This window comes from Heliangelus exortis, chromosome 3 (genome assembly GCF_036169615.1).
Source record: "Heliangelus exortis chromosome 3, bHelExo1.hap1, whole genome shotgun sequence".
In the NCBI taxonomy this organism is placed as follows: domain Eukaryota; kingdom Metazoa; phylum Chordata; class Aves; order Apodiformes; family Trochilidae; genus Heliangelus; species Heliangelus exortis.
The window spans coordinates 46,856,637-46,877,830 of record NC_092424.1 but is presented as its reverse complement, the minus strand read 5'-3'; the positions used below and the strand labels follow the sequence as shown (position 1 = coordinate 46,877,830).

The following is a 21,194-nucleotide window of genomic DNA, read 5'->3' as shown; positions in this document are numbered from 1 at the left end:
CTGTATAGCACCTTGGACTAAACAATAAACAATTAATGAATCCCCTTCCTTCAAACTGTAGGTTTAAACTGATCCTCTACTCATTGTGTGTGATCCCTCACACACAGAAAAGATTACACTTTGGTTCTACTATATAGGTTTCCACTATACACTGATCACAACCATCCACCTTATAAGACAATAGCTTGGTAAGTATAATTTCAAGCAGCAGTGGTGGAATATGTAGCCTTCAGCTACTCAGTCCCACTGTTATTACTCATTTCAGCTGGGTCAGAGAGAATCCTTGCTTCACAGTAAATTGACTGGAAAACTGATCTCTGAATTAATCCTTTTTTCTTGTTGTTCTTCTTCTTTTCTTTCTGGATTATTTTTAACCCAGACTTCTCTTTTACTCAGTGAATTATGTGACTACACCTTAACCTGTCCCCAGCCCTCATAACCAAACCATAAAAATCCCCCATATTAAAAAACAGAGGGAGACTAAACAGACACAAGGACAAGTTTCCATAGTGCAAGTAGAACCAAACAGAACATAACATGCTTTTAAGAAGTACTTGTTACTAACATCCTTCCAGCCACAACTGTCAATTTTTATTTATTTTTTTCTTTTTATGATTAAAAAAATGATCTGTTAATCAGATAAAACTAGTCCATATGTATTCTTAATACATCTTTTCCTCAGGTATCATTTTGCCATGAAAATATTTGCTGCAATAGAAAACACCCAACAGTTTGTACTCGGCTTCACAGAGTTTGTGGAAAAATACACCACATGAAAAGTTTTAAAAGGCTTTACATATGTATAAAGTATTCTGTAAAGACCAACACAAATAGTAAAGCCCTGTATGTATCACATACAGTAGCAAAAAAAAGATATAAGGAATAGCCTTAAAAAGTTCACACCGTTGCCTTGCTTTTGACAGTAAGCCCAGCCTGAAACCCCCTCCCAAATTTACCAAATTTAAATCAGCATGACCCCTCTTATCTCATTATTCATTCAGACTGGGAGATGTGGATCATTAAGCTGGATACTAATTCTTTCCTAAACTGCACTCATTCATCATTAGCTGGCAGCGAGAGGTTGATCAAGTCAGTTGTGGAATACTTCTGTGACACTCCCATGAATTGCACATTTTCCCCATAAATACCTTAGGATATTCTCTAGCAGTTATTTTAACAGTTTTATTACAGCTATATTATTAAGCGTGGTGATTTCTGTGGTCAGATTAGTCACAGGGATTTCTCTGTCATACTCAAAAATTACTGCGACCTACGTGTTTGGCATTATTTTCCTCTTTCTGCATAAAGTGTATTTGCGTACTTTTCTTCTAAAAAGACATTTGTGATGGACTATTAAGACAGATCATGACAGAGTCTGTTATTGTGCAGAATGGTGTCGCTTCACTGGGGAAAAATCCAGTTGTAAGTAATGAACAACGAGGCTGTGTGTGATGAGGGGGTTAGTCTGAGAAGATTTATGAAATAGCAAAATTATTCTTGTATTTCCTCCTGACTTAAGCTTCTCCATCACAAACAATTTAAAACATTACAGCACAACCCATTTCCAGTAACTTAAATTGTGCCTCATGATTTTTCATGACAAAGAGAATATATTCTCAGTAATAATTTGGTGGATGAAGAACTACTAAAATCTATAGTACAAATCATCATTATATTTTGAAGCAGCTATATTTTTGTAAATAATAAGTCTATTTTATAGAAATTTTGTTTTACAAAATGTATGGGTATGAAAACTTTACAACAGATTGGGAATTAAACATGTTTGCAATGCGTAAGGTGCTCAACATTCCAGCTGATGAAACTTCTGTAATGGAAAATTTACAGACACTACTTTTTGCCTTCTCATAGACCTCTGGGATTTTTTTGCCACTTTATAATAATTTGTAAAAATATTAGTATAATGCAACTTAGAGACAGGAAGAACCCAAAAAGTCACTGTTTATCCACAAAACAAAATTATTGTTCTAGAAGACACCTCAGATGTTATCACCAATTAATGTAGTTGTATCTTTTTGTTCCATAACTGAAATAAACCATATGTTGATTGTTTTTTTCCTGTTCACCTTAATGAAGAACCAGAGAAAAGTTTAGGTGTGCATGTTGAAATGTACCCCCAATTTACCCCCCAATTTACCTGATTTTTCTGAAGGAGGAGACATGCTGGGTTTTGTAGTATCCAGAATAACAGCCAGCCCTGCAGAGAGTGATGGCAGGATGCTGGTACTGAGATCTACACGAGTCAGACTTGCAGGTTCTTGTTGCAAGGCTTTCAGAATACCCCCAGGACAGTTATCTTCTGTCTCATCTTTGTTCTTACTGCTCTTCTGTGGCCTCTGAACAATATGAACAATACTCTGCTGGGCTAGGTCACAGTTCTGCAAAACAAAACCAAAACCCCAATAAATAATTAATTGTGACATAAGGAACAAACTCCCTCTATCTCCAATTTGTTATTTGTTAAATGGTCTCCAAGCCATTTTGTGTAAAATTTCTGAGTGCAGTAATGGAGTTTAAAGCAAAGTGACAAGTGTAAATTGCTGGAATTAGGATTACTTGTATTGGTAAAAAGGGTCACAACACTTACAAATTCTAAGCATTTAACAAGGAAATGGTGGATCAGAGCCAGCAGCTCTAAATAAGTCTGGTTTATTGTCACAAAGAAACAACTCCAGAGGGAGCTCTACTAAATCAAGTGCTAAAAATATTCAATGCTTAATACATATTTGCACAGATAATGCAAACACACGCTCTTCATGTAGCAAGTTAAGGTCAAATTTGACAATCATGGACCAAGTTACCCCAATGTATCTTTGAAAACAGAAACAGGGATGAAGATGCTGCCAATGAAGGCTGATACTGATTTCTTTTTCCCAGTGTAATTTTCAATTTAAATCTGGCTTCAGGTGTAGACTCAGTAAAAGTTACTCATACTGTCTTAAGGTGACATTTAAATGTTGATTTGCTACCCTTTTTAGACCAAGAAATCTCATATATACATATGTACTTCCTACTCTCTGTTCTGTTCAGAGCTGATTCATAGCCTTTCCAGATGTTGCATCTTACAAAAAAAAACAAGGGTGGAAAAGATTCTTATGAAAGGTTTATCCATGATAAATCAGGATAGATTTTACATTTTGTTCAGCATATTCCTAATACAAATTTAAAAATTTAAAGAACTTGAAATTACAGAGATTTCCCCCTCAGTCTTTCTCATGTAATGAAGTTCTAAATCTATTTAGAAATCTAAACAAAATCTAAACAAAACAGAATCTAAGCAAAAATCTATTTTGTTCTATTTTGGTTTTTATTTTTGGGTGGTTGTTTTTTGTTGTTTTTCTTTGACTGTATTTTTAATAACACCTTCTTAGTGAAGCAGCCAGCAGAAATTAGTCAGATCCTGGGTGGTGTAGTCTTAAGATTCAGACAAAGCAATTATTGGATTTCAACTACAAAATATTATACAAAAAAAGGAGGCCTTAAGCGTAAATATAACTTGTTGCTTATAAAACTTTAACAAGATCCAATTAAATAGCTTAATAATTTCATTCATGAACACAAAATCAAAAAAATTGCCATCACTCAGAAAATTCTTGAATAAGAATCCTGCATAACATTAAGGAATTTATGAACCTAAGAGAAATTAATAATGAAATTAGTAACCTGGGAAAATAAGGACCTGGAAAGCAATTTGCTCAGTTAGAGTAGAATTGCAAAGGGAAATAGGCATCTATGTAAAAACTCACAACCGTAGAAACCCCTCCCTAATCAACTCTCAATCAGTCAAACCACACTTTAATGAGCAACTCTTCTGGCAGTTTTCTTTGCTTTAGGAGGCCTTGTGCTTCTTTAACTTTTTTTCTCACTATCTACTATGCTTCTCAGTTTGTTTCTTTTGAAAGTTTGCATCAGTTCCCTGAATCAGTCAACAGCTTGATGCTGTGCTGCAGTCACAGTGAGAGGATGGTGCAGACGAGAGAGAATAGAAGGGATGACAATGCTGCTTAAATCAAATTAAATGACCCTGCAAAACCACAACCTTTTTCAATCACTCTTTCTTGATCTTGACTGCTGTACACATTTAGATGCATGGGTGAAGTTGCTTGATCTTTAAAAAGCAGAGGTTCCTTTCCAGTTCTTTTTGCAGTTCTTTTATGCAGTTACTTTAGAAATGGAGGAAGGGCAGGCAAAATACAGCCCCATTTTACCTATTAGTCTCTCCAACAATGTCAAGAATGACACACTTCAAAAAAAGATATAAAAATTTGCACTTTTGCCAATTACACATCCATATGACTATAGCAACAGCATATTCCTTCATTTCACTTAATAAAAAAATTATTTTAAATTTGCAGATGAACATGTTACATCTTAACTTCCTTGCAACTCTTTATAAAAAACAAGAATGAACTTTGATACATTGAACATCACTATGGATGATAATCTATGTCCTAGACATAGGAAAACTTAATTAGCAGATCCCAGGGTGAGCTTTCAAAGATAGCAGTCCCAAAAAACGAACAACATCCTTGGATGTGTACACTGAGTATATTTGATATGGACACTGAACACTAATAAACAAGAAATCCCAAATCATCAGTGTTCTAATATTTTTTCTGATTACATTTGAAATTAATTTGGTTGGTGTTTAAAGGAGGCAATCAATTCTCAACCTTCGCAAGAAAACTGAGAATACAAGAAAAAAAGAAAAAAGGTTTGTGACCAAAACTTAAATGTGAAAGGACCTGGATGAAAACATCACCAAGTAGTTCACAGAAACAAGGTGATTAATGCTTTATAACAGACTACATTCTGTAGATGGCAGATAGGTTAGGTCTGCAGCTTTTTTCTCTGAGAAGAGAGATAGAATTCAAACTACTGATGTAAATATTTAGGTTTTGCCTTAGGTTACTATAGCAATGCAAATCTAAGATACAATTGTTTATGTCAATGTCACTTCCATTTTCTTCATGTATTTGTTTTACGCCTCAAGAAACATTTATTTTGATAATATCTATTATTAAAGAGTGTAGAAATACTGTATTATCTCTAGATTCAAATTATTGCCTGTGGTCTGTATTCCAAAGGGTAATCCTGCAAGTGTGTACATTGATGATTATGAAATACCTCCTTGCCCTAGACCAAAGGGAGCTGAGAAGATCCAGTAGGAATGACACCCTGTATTAAGGACTTGTTCTTTACAGATAATGGGTTTTGGACAACTTGGAAAAATAAATTAATAGCAGATGAAATTCATAATTTTTTTCTTTCAGAACTTTTGCTTCCATTTTTTTTTTTTTTTTTTGAATTCTCAAGTTGAATTTTACAAGGATGAATTAGCACATCCTGAGTGAATAACAACATCCTTTGGTGCTGTCAGCTGTGGGCTAAGTAGAAGGTTACTTTTGGAGACTGAAAACAAACTATGAAAAGGGAAAACACAACTATTTCAGTAACTCCAAAATCCTCTTGATCCGAAAGATTTCTGCTTGATAAATTATTTTGATAGTAACATCATACTGAAAGATGTTCTCCATCCAACATATACTTCGCTCACTAAAGTCATATTTTCTGAAGTACAATACACTTTCTTTTGAAATGCATTCTTAAAGAAATATTAGAGCAGAAAATAGTTTTAATTCAAATTAAAAAAGCTAATTTTGAATTTAAAAAGCTAATTTTTTGTGGTGTTTTTTCTTGAAAAGAAATTTGAAATATTTTCATTCCGCTTGAACCACAAGCTGGGTTTTTTTAGGTGTTTGTGTGTTTTTATTGCCTACCAAACTCAAAAAGTAATTGTTCTCATTTCATCACCTAAGATCCAGTTGGAATTTTTCCTGTTATCTGGAGAGCCACATCTTTGACCATGAATCCCTGAGGCCTATGGAGTGGAAAAAAGAATAGTTTGCTTAATTGCTGCCTATTTGATTAAGCAGATCACAGTCTGCCTGATGCCATTCAGAGATTTGCACAAGGTAAAGACTCAATAAAAGCTGTTTAAATTCCTAGGAATGATCAACAAAAATAAAAAGATTGGTTTTCCAGTTAGGCTTTATCTTAACTGTGCCACATTTCAAAATCAGATGGGAAAATAAGGGTAACATTTTTGTCTTATTAATCTACAGAATAAATGAAACACTAAAAAAGCTCCCCAGAGTACCTATAGCACAATACATCTCTTTAAACTAACAGGACCCACATAAAAGTGCAGATGACACATCGATGTTATTCAAAAAATCTTTTTCCATTAATAGTGTACAGAGATATTAAAGGAACATTCCAAACAGAAAAATAAATTAAAAAGTACATGAAGTTGCCAGAAGAGAGAAAAATAAGCCCACCAAACATCACTCTACAATTGGTCTGCTCACAACTCAAGGACAGAGACCAAATCTCTAAAGCAGCAGATAGAGAGAGGAAATCAATTGGTGTCCTGGTTTGCTGTTAATTTCACCAAATATAGCTACTTAAAAGAAATTTACCTGAAAGCAAAATTACAAGACAAGAAATTTACTCTATCCTGGCTGGTCCAATCCAGAACAATTGGAAGAACAACAACACTATTTTCATTCCCTGATCACAGATCAATGACTCAAAAAAGACAGAACAAAGCAACAACAAAAAAATTCCCTTATTACATAAGGAGCAAAAGCTGAAATATCAATGAACTTGAAAGATTACCTGAAATAAAAAATACAGACACTTTAGTAACATTCTGTTGAGCCATGATGGTCTCAGAAATAGAAAGAAAGATTAGCAAGAACACTTAACATCTTTTATTTAACCATCTGATCAAGAAACAAAAATCAAGTAAGCTTTTGGGCTCAGAGAGAATTCCCAAGGTTACTGTAAGGGGAAATCTGAAGGGAAAATTAAGCACTGTTAAAATAATGAAGTTAATCAGCTCCCTCATTTGATATTGCCATCCATTTGTGGGAATTCTATCTGCTAAGTGGCAGTGCACTAAATAGTACTCTACACAGGGCAAGGAAAAAAAAGCCAGTGCACCACTGGACCTACATTACACAGACCACTTAGCAGTTAAATTTCAGCAATCAGAAACTATTTTATGATGCTGTGGAATACATTTACATTTGACTTCAGTTCACCTTTTCAGCATTTTCAGAGCTATACATTACTGCACTTGTTTAGTACTCAGAATATTGTGGGTGCTAAGCAATGCCCAGAAGGAAAAATAGATGTAGTACTTAAATTATTTATTCAAATAAATGTGATGAAAAAGGCAGAAAACCTTTCACCTAGTGGAGCATTTGTACTCTAATTTTTATAATCCCTTCTATTGAGATCTTGCAGCAGTTTATTGTTTGTTCCAAAGAAAAAGAACAAAAGCAAAGATACAAAAAAATATGCTATGGAAAAGGATAGTGAACTGCAGGCAATCCAGGAGACTCCTTGAGTGCACTGAGGATAAAAAAAGCCAGGGAATAGACAGTCCTGCCAGCAAGGATGTGATACTAGACCTGATGGTCACTAATACAAGTGACCTGCTCGGTGCAGGTTGGACTAGGTGACCTTTAAAGGTCCCTTCCAGCCCAAACTGTTCTCTAATTCTATGATCCTAATAAATGAAGGACTGTGAAATGTACAGTGACAAGCTAACAATTGAAGAGAATAAGCAAAGGATTTCTAAGTGGGTTCCATGCAGTGGTTAATACAGGTTAACTACCAGGTGTCTCCTAACTCTGCATCATGCACCAGCCCAGAATGCAGAATTTTTTTAAGAAAAAAAAAAAAAAAAAAAAAAGAACAAAAATGTGAATCATTTACAAGTGACACACTATATGTGAATTACAGGCACAGAACTTTACCTTGTCAAAAAGTCTCTCTATGCTGCCTTTCAGTATTTCCCAAATATTAGGGGTTTTTTCCTCAATAGTTTGTGGTGTGGCAGAAAAACTTGCTGCAATTCCAATTTCCTTCTGGGCTTGAAGTCCTGGCTAGTCTGGCCTTGAATACTTCACCCATAGAGAGGTGGAAGGGAACAGACTGATTCCCAGTCACATATTGCCCTGGAAGACAGCTCCTGAAAAATGAGATTATTCCATTCACATGTTGCTAATGAAAACACTTTTCTTCATCCCAGAAGCCTAAAGTTTTGGCTGATCCATGTGTTCTAAAAAATCACATCTGTGCCATGATACAAGAGAAGTGGGAAAAAAAAATACAAAAAAGACAGATGATGGCTAAACCAGTGTTTAGAATGCGTGATTTAGGACTGCAACCAAAACCTAAGCAAATGTCTCTGAAAGACATTACCATTATAAAAAGAGCAAAGACTTCTTCAGATATATCCAAAAACTGTGGATTTGGTTGAATTACCATTCCTAGAATGTTCAGTATGTCTTAATTTCAAAATAGATTTTCTGACATTATTACTTTGTCTCTCTCTTGCACAGTATCGCGTGGGTTTTTAAAGTACCGGTAGTCTTTGTAGGTATCTTATTAAAACCTCACATTCACTGAGACATAAATTAATAACTTGTTTCTTGACAAGAATTTTTTACAACCCCACACTGAATACAATACATTTTGGGTTCATTCTAGGGACTGTTAAAACGAACCACATTGACAAAGTGTAATGCCTGCAAATTTTTACTGCTTTGACACTAAAGACCCTGAAACTTTCATCCCAAAATACAAAAGCATTAGAAAAAATCTTTTCATATAAAAAGACCTAATTTGAGCAATGAAGTTTAGCAGAATCCAGGAAAGGCTCCTGAGGAACAAACCAAGGCCACGCTATAACCTCCTCTATAGAAACACTCGTGGTCTGAGAAGCTGTCACAGACCTGATTGTCTTTGCCGACTCAAAGTTCAGGACTAGAGCAAACAGCAAGCATCATAGTAATATGGGTATATGTTGCTATATATTTTCTCTTCCTGTAAGACTGAACTTTCTGAAGACATCTGTAAAGATTCTGTCCCAAGTGCCAGGTGAGAGGAAAAAACTCCATCAACACTTTGTATGAAAGATTATCCTAAGAGTCCTGAGGCATTTACTTAAACCTTACTACATAAATCTTACTGTTGCTTTGAACTTCTAAGTGGAACATGATACACCTACTATGACAGCTCTTTGCTACTTAGTTTCTATCAGGTAGTTTGTTCTGTACAAAAAGGGTTAATCCATACACATTCAAATTAGGATTCCATTATTTTTTAGAAAAGAGAACAATGGATGTTCTTTTTTATAAGAGGAAACAGCCAAACATTGTATGATTTACTACAGCTCCTCTATCTAGTGCTCCCTCCATATAGTAGAAGCCTTGACAAACATAAAAGCCTCTGATTAGCAGTGTAACACTACAGGTCATGTATTACTAAAGTTCTGCTCTGCATGATACTCTAATGAGAAGTACATGACTTGCAATTTTATACTGAATGGTCCCTTAATGAGTTAATGATTTGCTGGGAATGGATTCAACAAATAATACTTAAATTTTCTTGTACTAAATTTAAACTAAGTCAGAATTCCCCCTCATCCTTCACGTAGAAATCACTTTATGCTTCATTTCCATCTTTTTCACATTATAAGACACAAAACTTTAATGTTCATATCTAGCTCAGTGTAGAGAATGAAGACATAATTCTTAGTTATGAACTTTGCAGGGTTATTATGCTTTGTACACAACCTAAGATGTTAGCAATACTATACACATATTTCCCAAAGGCATTACTAATACCACAGCATTATTAATATGTTAACTTTCCTTGAACGTAGGCCTTCTAGAAAAAAATCCTGAAAGATAAATAAATCTCCAAAATAAATAAAAATAAAATTGTTTTATCGGCAGCATATGAGACAGTTTGCAACATGCAAATACCTGCTTGTATAATCATTATTCCCTTTAAAACTCTGCATAATGATCTGCAGAAAACATAGAAGGCAGCCAGACATTAATATTATGTTTACAAATCTATTAGTAACTCAACAGTGACATTTGCAGCATACTGTTCTGCTATAAAATGGAAGAGAAATACTGTCAAATGAACACTAAATTCACATGAAACTTTTCTCCTCAGTAAAGTTTTTTCCTTCTTGTAATTTCATGTAATGTACACTAAGAACAACCTATAGCATCTCAATTTATTATGTCTGTATAGAAAGTAACAGATTAATGAAAAGTTTATAATACTAAATTAAAAATGAATGCAGTTAAGTTTTGCAACTGCTTCCTAAATGCAGTTGAGTCCACCTCATTATCATTCCATCTTCTACACTGAACTACCTGGTAGAACTTACACTCTGTAAACATGTTACCCCCAGCTGTAAATGTAAAGAAGAAAGCTTATTATTTGCCAGGTATAGAGCATACTTTCTATTGCTCTGATTTCTTCACAAGTGACATCAAATGAGAACTATTAACAGGTGTATACTGTAAAATGCTTGAATGAATAACATTTTGGACACATTTTGATACGAGTTGAATGGTGATTAAAGGTACTAAGCTCATAAGCCAGCACTGTTAGCAGTCTGTAGCATGCATCACAGCCTCAAAACTGTGGACTATATGTTCTTTGATAAACATGAGATTTAATTACTAATTCCTCTTCACTTTAAATTCTTTTTTAGCTTTTCTCAGCCAGGTTGAATCTGCCAGACTGGTCACACTCCCTGTCTTCACTTAATATGTACAATAAGCATTAGATAACATGTGAGGAATAGGCACAGAAGTGGACTCAAAAGGACACCTACCAGACATCGGGACATAAATGACACAGAAATTGTATTTGAAAATGTGGGGAGTCACTTACTGTGCAGAACTTTGAAAATACCCTAAAACTTCAGTGGTCCCTTGTGCTGATGAAGGGACTACAGTGGAAACTGTGGGGGTGCAGCAAGAAATTTGCGCAATTCCCTTCTACAGAGAGATCTGAAATAATTCCTATGTTTAGTTAATACTCCATGGTGGAAAGTGAATTTTCATATAAATTTCTTGCCTAGTGAACCAAAGTTTAACAGCTATAAATATTTATTTCAATTCTTTCAACTAGTCATCCACAGATGTCTTTTTCATGCTTTACGGTCAGCACCTGGTGTACATTCCAACCAAAGAGCAGTCGCTCTTCTTGTTATCTCAGAGCATGCATCTATGGATCAATTTGAGCAGCTGCTATGAGCAGTCATAAATAAACCCTAGTGGCTATCCTGAGTGGGCTCACTTAGTAAGTTGTTAACCCCCTAGTATAAATACAGACAAGAAATCAGCTCTTTTCCAGAGCTTTCCCTGATTTTACCTGAATGCTTGCTTTTAACCTAAGAATTACTATGCTAGGTGAAAATGGTCCTAGATTTGTTTTTTGGGGATGTGCCTACCAAAAAAATCCCAGCAGGATACACAAACCTACTGGATATTGCTGGAAAATCCATGCAGTACATCTACATGTCTAACTGGATGTTAGTTTGAGGTAGAAGACCTTGGGAAGAGTTTTCAAGGGATGTAAGTTAGGTGTGTTACAAAACAGGTTACAGATTCTTCACAACCCCTAATCATAAGATATTTGCCACATCAAAACATACTCAAATAATAAATTAATCCCTATGCCCAGTACATGTGGGCACAGTTTGTCAGCACTTTCCTTCCAATCCCATATGCACCCAAGTCTTATTTTAAAAGAAAGAACACAAACACAAACAAGGTGACTGCTAAGAAGATATAAAGGCTTTAAATTAGCTATTAAAGTGAAAAGATCCTGTTTCACTTTTAAGTAATTTGTGTTTTTTTAGAAAATATGTAGAATAAATAGAAAACATGACATAAATGTGAATCCAGACTTATCCTGCTAAATAACCGACCTCTATATTAAATTTACCACTATAAAGGGGAGGTGAGAAAGCCATGTTGAGTCACAGATGAAAGATGGTTTTCCACATCTGAACAGGAGAATAATGATTCAGAAAAAAGACAAAGGAAACCTACTTTAAGAGTGTGTATTTACCCTTACCTGGAAAAAGAAGGATGTTCAATTTCTCCTGGGGCTGTTCAAGTTTGAGATAAAAATCCCCAGTGATATAGCACTATAATAGGGCATTTCAGTAATCAGATTTAGTTAGGAAAGACAGATTATTAAGACAAACAAGGTTCCTGAAAATTAATTTGAAAATCTTTGTATCATGGCCTTATCTCTTTTACATATGTCCCATTTACAACATACCACGTTTTTAATGGATGTTTCACACAGGAGATAAGATTTAACTCTTACCCTGAACATCTAAAAAATCTGGAATGTTTAGATCTTTTCATATTGATGGGGAGCTGTGCAATTTGAATTCAGATCAAGATTCAGATTCTGAAAACTGATACAGGAAAAACGAGCTATGACCTTCATGGGGAAGGGACATGTCCTGTGAAATGCAGTGGTGCCAAAGCTACAAAAGGTGTAAGTTTTACTGACATGGAGATTTCATCAGGTCTGTCAGGCTATATCTGCATTTCCAAGTAGCCAAGCAAAAAAACCTAACTTGCATTACCAAGTAATGCACATCAATAGAAGTAACTCTTCACAGAAAAACAGTTGGTATCAAAGATCTGACAAAAAGACTACTTGACCATTTTTCTTGAAGAGTGGAGGTTCAACTGGTTTTACAATTGTTAACCATTTCTTTCAAGTGGTGTATCTAGTAAAACCACCATAATGTTTTCCTCAGAAGATGAGACCTGGTTTGCCCAATTACCTCCACTAAAAATCAATTTTAAAAATATAATTTCAAAAGCAATTGCTTTGTTAACATTTATGCCAAGAAAGCAAAAAAACTCCTGTAAACTGTCCTTTGCAATGGGAATTGAGCTTTGTAAGCCTGGACTTGTGAACCATCTGTGTCTTATAGCTGTAAAAACAGTACAGATACATTTTCAAGTTGGAAAACAGGTAATTCAACCACATAGTAAAGGGAATAGAAACCAAGACAAAGCCACTGACTGCCACACTTCAGTAAGAAAAAGCAGAGATCAGCATGGCTTCTAGCTCTTTCCAGCAGGGATTGTCACATCAGAACACAGCAAGCTTCATTGCTGCCTTTTAGCATGCTTTTTATCATTGTGGAGGGGCAACCCAATGGGTAAGATGCAGCCCTCACCCTCACAGTGCCTCTTTTGTTAATTATTATTTCATGGTGTGAGAACACTTTCCAACTTCACTGAGACTGGATTTAACAGTCCTGGAATTTTTATCTTACTGAGAAGTAAGAGCCAACATTGCTCTTATCTCCACAAGGGTCAACACTATAATTTGTGGCACAGATGCTACAAGTTCAGCTTCCCAAAGCATTTTGATCTTGTCCAGTCTCAGCTCAGGTCTCTCAAAAACTGACTCTGAACATTCACACCAATGTCAAGCACAAAGTCACATTTCTTTTTTTCTTTTTTCTTTTTTTTCTTTTGTCTTTATCCTCTTTGCCTTGAGTGAGAAAAGCTCTGAAGTGAATTTAATGACTGTTCATGCATATTTGGAAGTACAGAGCGAAGCAGAGCTTATATTCACACGCTTTTATCAGTGTCCACTCAACTGACACTGAAGTTGGCTGGCTGCAATCAACAGGATGCAAAACTGAGACCCTTTCAAGTGTAGCATAAATTACCCTCCTTCTTCAGATAAGCTACCACTGGAAGTGAAAGCAGAAAAGATTCAGAGAAAACAGGGATGAGCTGGTTTCAGTGGGTAGGGAGGGCCACGGATCTGGGAACTTTCCTATGTTTTTTACAAGTGAAGGTGTTTTCCTTATTCAATACTGAGATGTTTTTGTAAGTTAAATACAAGAGACAGCAGCTAGGTCTTCTTTCGTTTGTAAATGTCAAGAAGTTATTGAATTTTTTATATCTAAAATATGTGGAACTTTTTATAGGTTTGTTTTTTTTTGGTTTTTTCAATTGTAGAACACTAGGAGTCAGTTTGGGTTCCAGCACTAGTTGTACTCCAGAGCATCCACACCTTTTTTGCCTTTAGGTAATCTGTACCACCAAGAATTTCTCTACTTCGACTTTTTGCTTTTTTCTTTAGTATAAGAATCAAGTGTATACAAATATTTTAATATAACAAACTCATATAGAAAGTAAGATTTTCAGTACTCCTAGTTTGATGGCAAACCCCCAATTACTGCTTTCACCTGTCCTGTGATTTGGAAGGGGAGGGGAGGCCAAAAGATGCAATATTATTTGGAAATAGTGATCATTGCTCAAGTTTTGAATGCTGTTTGTCACAGGGCACTTCTAGTTCAATATGGCTTTCTAGGTATCGGATGACGTGGCTTTCAAACAAAACCAAGCACAGTGAGAGCTGTGTTGGGCTCAAGTTGCATAACTTTATATTTTAGCACTACTCTAGCTGGTCTAGAGAGGCAGCACACAAGCTCCATATTGAATTTCCAACAAGCTGTACACTCACACCAAAGAATACCAGCTGCCTTAGGGCACCTGTACATTTTGAAAGGGGCTGTAAGCATCTGTGTGGCCATATCTAACAGTTCTAAGGTTATCTGGAAAACAGCTCAGCCAGCATTGAAGCTGACTTCAGCATCCTGTGGAAAACCCAAAGATTTAGGCAATTGGAAGACAATGAGGTTTTCCAGCATAGAACACTTGAGACCCTATTTGCTTCTATGGTAAAAAGGGTTCAAAATTGTTTCTCTTCTTAAGCATGGCAAAGAAAAAAGCTTTCCTCAGATTTCTGGAACTGTAAAAAAAAGTTTTATGTTTCTTTTTTAAAATATAACATATGCTTTTTTATTACTATTTATATTACTTTAAGATTCTTTGCTACTTGCATTATCAAAGAGGCATTTGCTGACATTGAAGACTGTGATACATCTGCAAGTTGTTATTCATATCACTTGCAAGAAGTACAAAGACATAGGATAGATCCTTCCTTGCAGGAAGTTGCTAGATCAAAAAACTACCTGCACATGGCCCCTTATTTTATACTGTCTCTTAACATAAATGCTTCCACTGATTAGCTGAGTGGGAACAGACTGAGTACATTAAATTTTGGCATTAGCTCCTATTCTGTGGTGGTTTAGAAGGGTTATGAGCACCGGCATTTGGGTTTCTGTGGAAGTGGATGTGGAGTGAGCAGTGAGAAACACAAGACTAAGATCCAAGTATAGTCCACCTCTCTGCAAAAATGTGTAAAACAGAATAGAATAAACCTAGTACCCAGAGCCAAAGAGCTGCTTTTGCTATCTATGGCAAATGCTGTGATATGTGGCTTGTAGAAATACAGGAATTAAACTGGTAATAGCATCTACCACAATTAAAAAAAACAAAGCACTAATTGATAATCTCATTGCCAGTCTTAGTACGGAGAAAACTGATGCAAGCTAGGCCATGGTCATTTCCAGATATAACCTCTAGAAATTTAGCTAGAAGCATACTAGGAACTTAATGGGCATAAGCTTGAAAATTGCCTCTTTTGACTTTAATAGATATGATGTGTTTCACTGTTCTGCACTGGCAATACACAAAACCTGAAATTAATTTTAAGAGACAGAATGAGGTATTTTAATACAAAAATTGTACCATCAATTTTGTTACAGCTTTCTTTACCATAAAAAAAACCCAAAAACAATTAAACAAAAAAACAAAACAAACAAACAAACCCCACCAAACAAACAACAAACAAACCAAATTGATTTTGTAAGCATAGACTAAATGGATAACCAGCCATTTGGATGCCACTTAATTGTGGAAGGAAGGCTCTACTCAATATCAGGACATGACTGCATATGTGAGATGCCAAAGCTCCAGGAGCTGCTAAAGGATCACCCAACCACAGTACTCACAGTACTCATCTGAGGATACCTCATGTACAATACTTGTAGTGCAAACCCATTCTGATCATGACTCTTTTTTTCCTGAATGCTCCTTACCCCCCAGTAGCAAAGAGACCCAAACTGTTTTAGGGTTGGGCAGCCATATGTGTTCTCTGTCATGGTACTAGGCACACTTCCAATCTCTTGCCTGACCAACAAGTGACACACTGAGTTTCAGGACAATCTGTCCTTTGATGTGATTAGCAGTCTCTGATCACAACTGCACTTTGACCATGGGTGCACTTCAGCCACAGGCACGCATCTGAGCACACAGAAGCAGGGTTTTACCAGCATGTGCTTCCCTCCACACAAAACTTCACATCACCCCTCCCTCAAGAGTTTGGGGTAATATTATTATTATTGCCTTATATTATCCAGGAAAGTTAAGCTATGAAGTATTAGGGCATAAGGAGAAGAAGCAAGGGACATGAAAACAGCTTGTCATTCGTGAACTTGGACATTCAACTGTCTGATCACCTGTGCATACATTTAAGTAACACAGTTCTTCAAAGGAGCACATAAAAATTACTGCGAAATCAAGACAACTGGGAAGGTAAATCACATGTATTAATTAAGTGTAATCACATTAATTGCATCTCATATTCTTTTCTGCATTAATTAACAATAGTTTATGTTTCTCTTGGAACTTTTTTTATATTTAAAATTGTTGCTACTTATCACTTCTAAAGATACAGCCACAGGGCACTCATAAAAATTGTGGAATTTTGCTCTATAAAGCTTTATGTATGAAAAGCTTTCCAAAAATCCTGAAAAGTCATATGGATATGGAATCATACTACAGGTGGTCAGTCTTCTTTCAATGAGACTACTACACTCGTACGCGTGTTGTCATTTTATGATGGCAATGCCCAGTGACAGCTGTACCTGAGGAAAAAACCCAAACAAACCAAAATGGACAAAAAGCATATTTTCCAAATTACATTCTAAGCCCTTAAAAAACTTTCATTCCCTGTTTATATTGATCATAATACTTCAGGAGCTGTAGCATAACAGAGACTTTGTGGGATGAGGAATCTTCTGTCAGCCTCCACCACCCAGGATATACACAGAACAAAAACGCACATAGAACAGATTCATCTTAGCTTGGTTCACTACAGACACTGATGCACCACTTATACAAGCTGTGTATACTTGCAAAGACAAAATTATGCAATTCACTATTAAAAGCTGTATTATCATGATAAAAAAAAAAAAAAAAAAAAAAAAAAAAAAGCAGCTGATTTTAAGCTGTACTCCACAAGTTGCACAAATCTGTGATAGAGATGAAAACGTAGCTATACGTATTTAAATTACACTTAAAGGTTTCTCTAAATGAACATATGCAAATGCTTGAAGCCCAGAGGCAGCTCTTTCTTGCACTCAGGACATTTACATAGCTTTCCAAGCTAATATTGAATCTAGTATTCAGTAAAATATCATTAATTGCTTTCATAAATTCCTAACATCCTGTGAGATATCTTTCCCCTCTGAGCTGAAAAACAGAATCTTCAAACAAAATCTCTGCAACCAAAGCAAGGCCAAATATTTTCACCATACAGTGTTTCTAACTGTAAGAAAACAATTTCCAGTTTTCATCTTATTAACACTGTTTATTATAATTTTAAAAAATAGAAAAATACTATAGAATAGGAATAGGAGGATTATGACATAAAGTTCAAAGAACTGGCGTGGTGTATAATAGTAACTTGAGGAGAAGAGAGGAATTGCCACTGTGTATCACCCATAAGACTCTTACCTCCTTAGCTACCAACTGTTACAGGGAAAATTGCAAGAAACTGCAGAAAGCTGTTACAGTAAGATATACCCATGGGAGGCTTTTTAACCTAACACCTGTAATATTACTGCGAGATCCCATTTATTTCCTCGTCTTTCTAGATATTTTTATTATGTGTACACAAATGTATAGTTTTTGTAACCTCTAGGAAACTACTGCCTTCGTTGCCAATGAAGGCAGCTACATATGGTAGCTGTAATATTTTTTCTCAAACTACAGCACTCAGGCTGTAAACTCCACCACACCATACAGCTGGATGAAAATTTCTAATCAACAGTCACTTTAAGCCTGTTGTTTTATGTATATTTATCGTGTCCCTTTGATTTTCTCTCTCACAGTTCTTTTCAGTTTCTCCTCTTCCAGAAAAGTTTTCTCTGGTACTAGGGATTGCACATGGCTTATAATTCCCACCACAGCTGGTACTATGATCTTACCTCAAGCATTAGATTATTGCAGTAAGTAGCTCTGCAAGGTGTCTGGAGAAAAAAACAAAACATAAGCACTAGGAAGTGTGGCAGGAATCTAAACTGCACACATCTAGACTGAACAGTACTTCAGTGTGGTGCAATTTTAATGATGATGAACCTCTGCTTCATGGGACCCTCTTCTTCCCCCACCCTTTCATTTTGTATTTATTTTTCTGTTTGTTTAAATTAGACATAATACAAATTCACACATGACACAAGAATTCTACAAGACTATTGTGGAATACCCACATGATTAATTTCTCTTATTGATTTAAACCCTTAGGGTCTATTTCATGGATTTTAAAAAAAACTTAATAGGGCATACTATCCTGTCACCAGTCAATGTAATTTAACAGAAATCCATACAAGAGAATTGATCCTACTGAGATTATCTCTGATATGGTTTACAAATACTGACTCTTAGTGCATTAACTTAGGCCCTCTTTGCTCTGAAAGATATTTTTATGCTTTCTCTCATACCAGATGGGCACCCAAGTATTTTATAAAAGATGACAGAAAAATTACATTATATGAAGTTAGGAAGAGGCAGACTAATATCAAAACAGGAAAAAAAAGAGGACAAAAGTAATGAATTTGCCTGAACCAATCTTGTATTTCATGACCTCATCATGCAGAAGCTGCCTATCTATTCCGCAACAACCTATAAATATTAAAAGTTTTTGGTGTTTTTTTTTTTTTTTGCATCTCTTATCAAAAGCTTCCAATATCAATTGTTTTCACAACTGTTTTCTCCTGCAAGTAGTGAATGCCTCTTCATCAATCTTTTATCAAAAGCAATCTTGTTCTGATTTCAGTCTTATCAGAAAAGCTTCTGTCTCTCCTTTGTTGTTCTTTTCTTTTTTTTTCTTCCTCTTTCTTGGCAGAAGATACATGAATATCATTTTACACTTGACTGTGACTGCATCTCCATCGATCAGAAAATAAAAAGGAAGTCTGAAGGATATGTCACGGCCCTGCAGAGCTCCAAACAACAGAAACATATGTAATGATTCCACTGCACTGTGTGCATGCCCACATGAGTGTTAATACTCCTTTTCTCAAAGAATGCTTCTAATCCCAAATATTTCTATGAAGAGTAAATAAAGATTTAACACAGGACTGCATTTCCAGACACCTTCTTGACACTTTGTCGGGAAGTTTAAAAGAGAATATACACTATCAAAACAACACAGCACAGAGCTTGAGCTTTCAGCCTTACTTGTCATGTGGGGTATACAGGGTAAGGCTTTGGTGGGGGGGTCTGTGGTGTGAAGCTGTGCAAAAGGAGGCTCTGAGCTGCCCTGTGCAGTGTCACAGCTGAGCCCAGTCACTTCTGGAAACGGTGGTACCAACCCATGGCGTGCCAAAACTGCAGCCAGGCAGGTTAGCCTGTGGCACCCCAGATCCAACCTATTTATGAAAACCTGCAGCCACCAGAGTGAAGAAAGATGGTCATGAAGACAGATGGCTAGAGATATGGTGCTGAGGAGATAGCTGGAGATGTGCTGCTGAAGGTGCTGTGGTGGAAACACAGCCAGAGGCACCATTTAAAGGAAGGTCCCCATGCCAAAAGGAGGCATTCACAAGGGCCTTCAGGCCACAGGCAAGCCAGTGTGGGGAGACCCCTGAGGGTCTCCAGCCCAAGGGAACCCTAAACAAATGAGATACACCTCTGAAGGATTGAAACCTATGGGCCACCTGTACCCCCAGCAATACTAAGAATGAAGGAGAGTGTAGGGGGGTTGTGACAGAGAGGGAAAGGAAAACCAGCAAGGAAACCACTACGTCCTTGACTCCTCCAGCCACCTGTGCTGCCCACTGTCTCACCAAAGAGACTGGGAGGGACTGAACATAACCCAAATTTAAAACAAGGGAACTTCAGACTTGTTGATTTGTTTATGTTGTTGGTTTTTTACTTAATACACAACTCAGTAATCAGAAGCTTGTGTTAATTGAAAACAAATCAAATTTAGTTAAAATTCTGAGTCCAGAATGTGTTGCCTGCAGGACCTGATTGACCTCTTTGAACTCATAATGCATTGAGAACTATTCAGTATGAAGACTGATCTCAAATGTCACCTAGGACTGTAGTGGAAGAAATTATACTGAATAAATACCATATTCTTTCTGCTGCTAAACCTGGGCAGCAACCAAGGTTTTGATATATCTGGATAAAATCCTCAGATTGTAAAAATAAATGTAATTCCAAAAGTCTTTCAACACAGTGACAGAGTTCCAGAAAAGAGTGAGCTGTTGCATTGACAGAAGTTTGAATATGTAACGATTTCCATGGAGAAAGGAAGATGATGCAAAATTCTCCATTTCTGACTGCTGAGAGAAAATATGAACAATAACCATAAATAAAACCACCTTAAGAGAACAGGTAAAAAAAAAAGTTACAAATGAAATTAAATTCCAGGTCAAATGACTGGAGGCACGTGCTCCATGCAAAAGTGCTACCTGGGTGTTTGCTTCATAAGTCTGCATGTCCCAAGTATCCGAACAGAGGTGAACTAAGGAGAAAAAGTGCTTCCTTTAGATGAATCCAATAATTAATTTATAGATTTAGAGAAAGACTATACCTAAGCTGCTCCAACCAGGTTCTCACCTGCTGGGCTGCTAAGAAGAAAATTTCATGGTAGCAAGTGTTAACGTGAATCACAGGAGAAACAATCCCAGCGACAGCATCAGCACTGAGCCCCACCTTGTCATGATGTCTTCTCACTCAGAGAATAAATCTGTAAACAAAGACGAAAACTAGCAGGCAGACTTTGTCATTAGGCACATAAAATGCTGGGTTTTAGGAACATGTTTTGACTTGAGCTCACTCAGTACGAAAGTGGGAGTCCTGTAGCATATCAAGAGAATGCTGAAGAAGAGCCAATGATTCATCAGGGTTGACTCTGGACTGAAAGACTCCCTTTCAAAGGCAGAAAGGGTTATTTAGTCAGAAGTGGCAGAGAAGGTGACATTTAATGAAAATGCCAGGTATAAGATAAAGGCTCTAATTTTTCATCCAGAATTCTATATTTCATTGGTCTGTAGCAACCTTGTCTAAAGGTGCAGGGAGGTCAGGAAGGAAGGGTTT

The 21,194-nt window shown here is 36.3% G+C and overlaps 1 protein-coding gene across 1 annotated transcript in view; it reads right to left on the bottom strand.

The window, feature by feature from the left end:
- Positions 1-21,194, bottom strand: part of PRKN (parkin RBR E3 ubiquitin protein ligase) — a 712,407-nt gene that overhangs the window by 473,544 nt on the left and 217,669 nt on the right. The window contains exon 3 of the mRNA XM_071740466.1: positions 2,156-2,396. Coding sequence (XP_071596567.1) covers positions 2,156-2,396 — 241 coding nt within the window. The remainder of the gene's footprint in view (positions 1-2,155; positions 2,397-21,194) is intronic.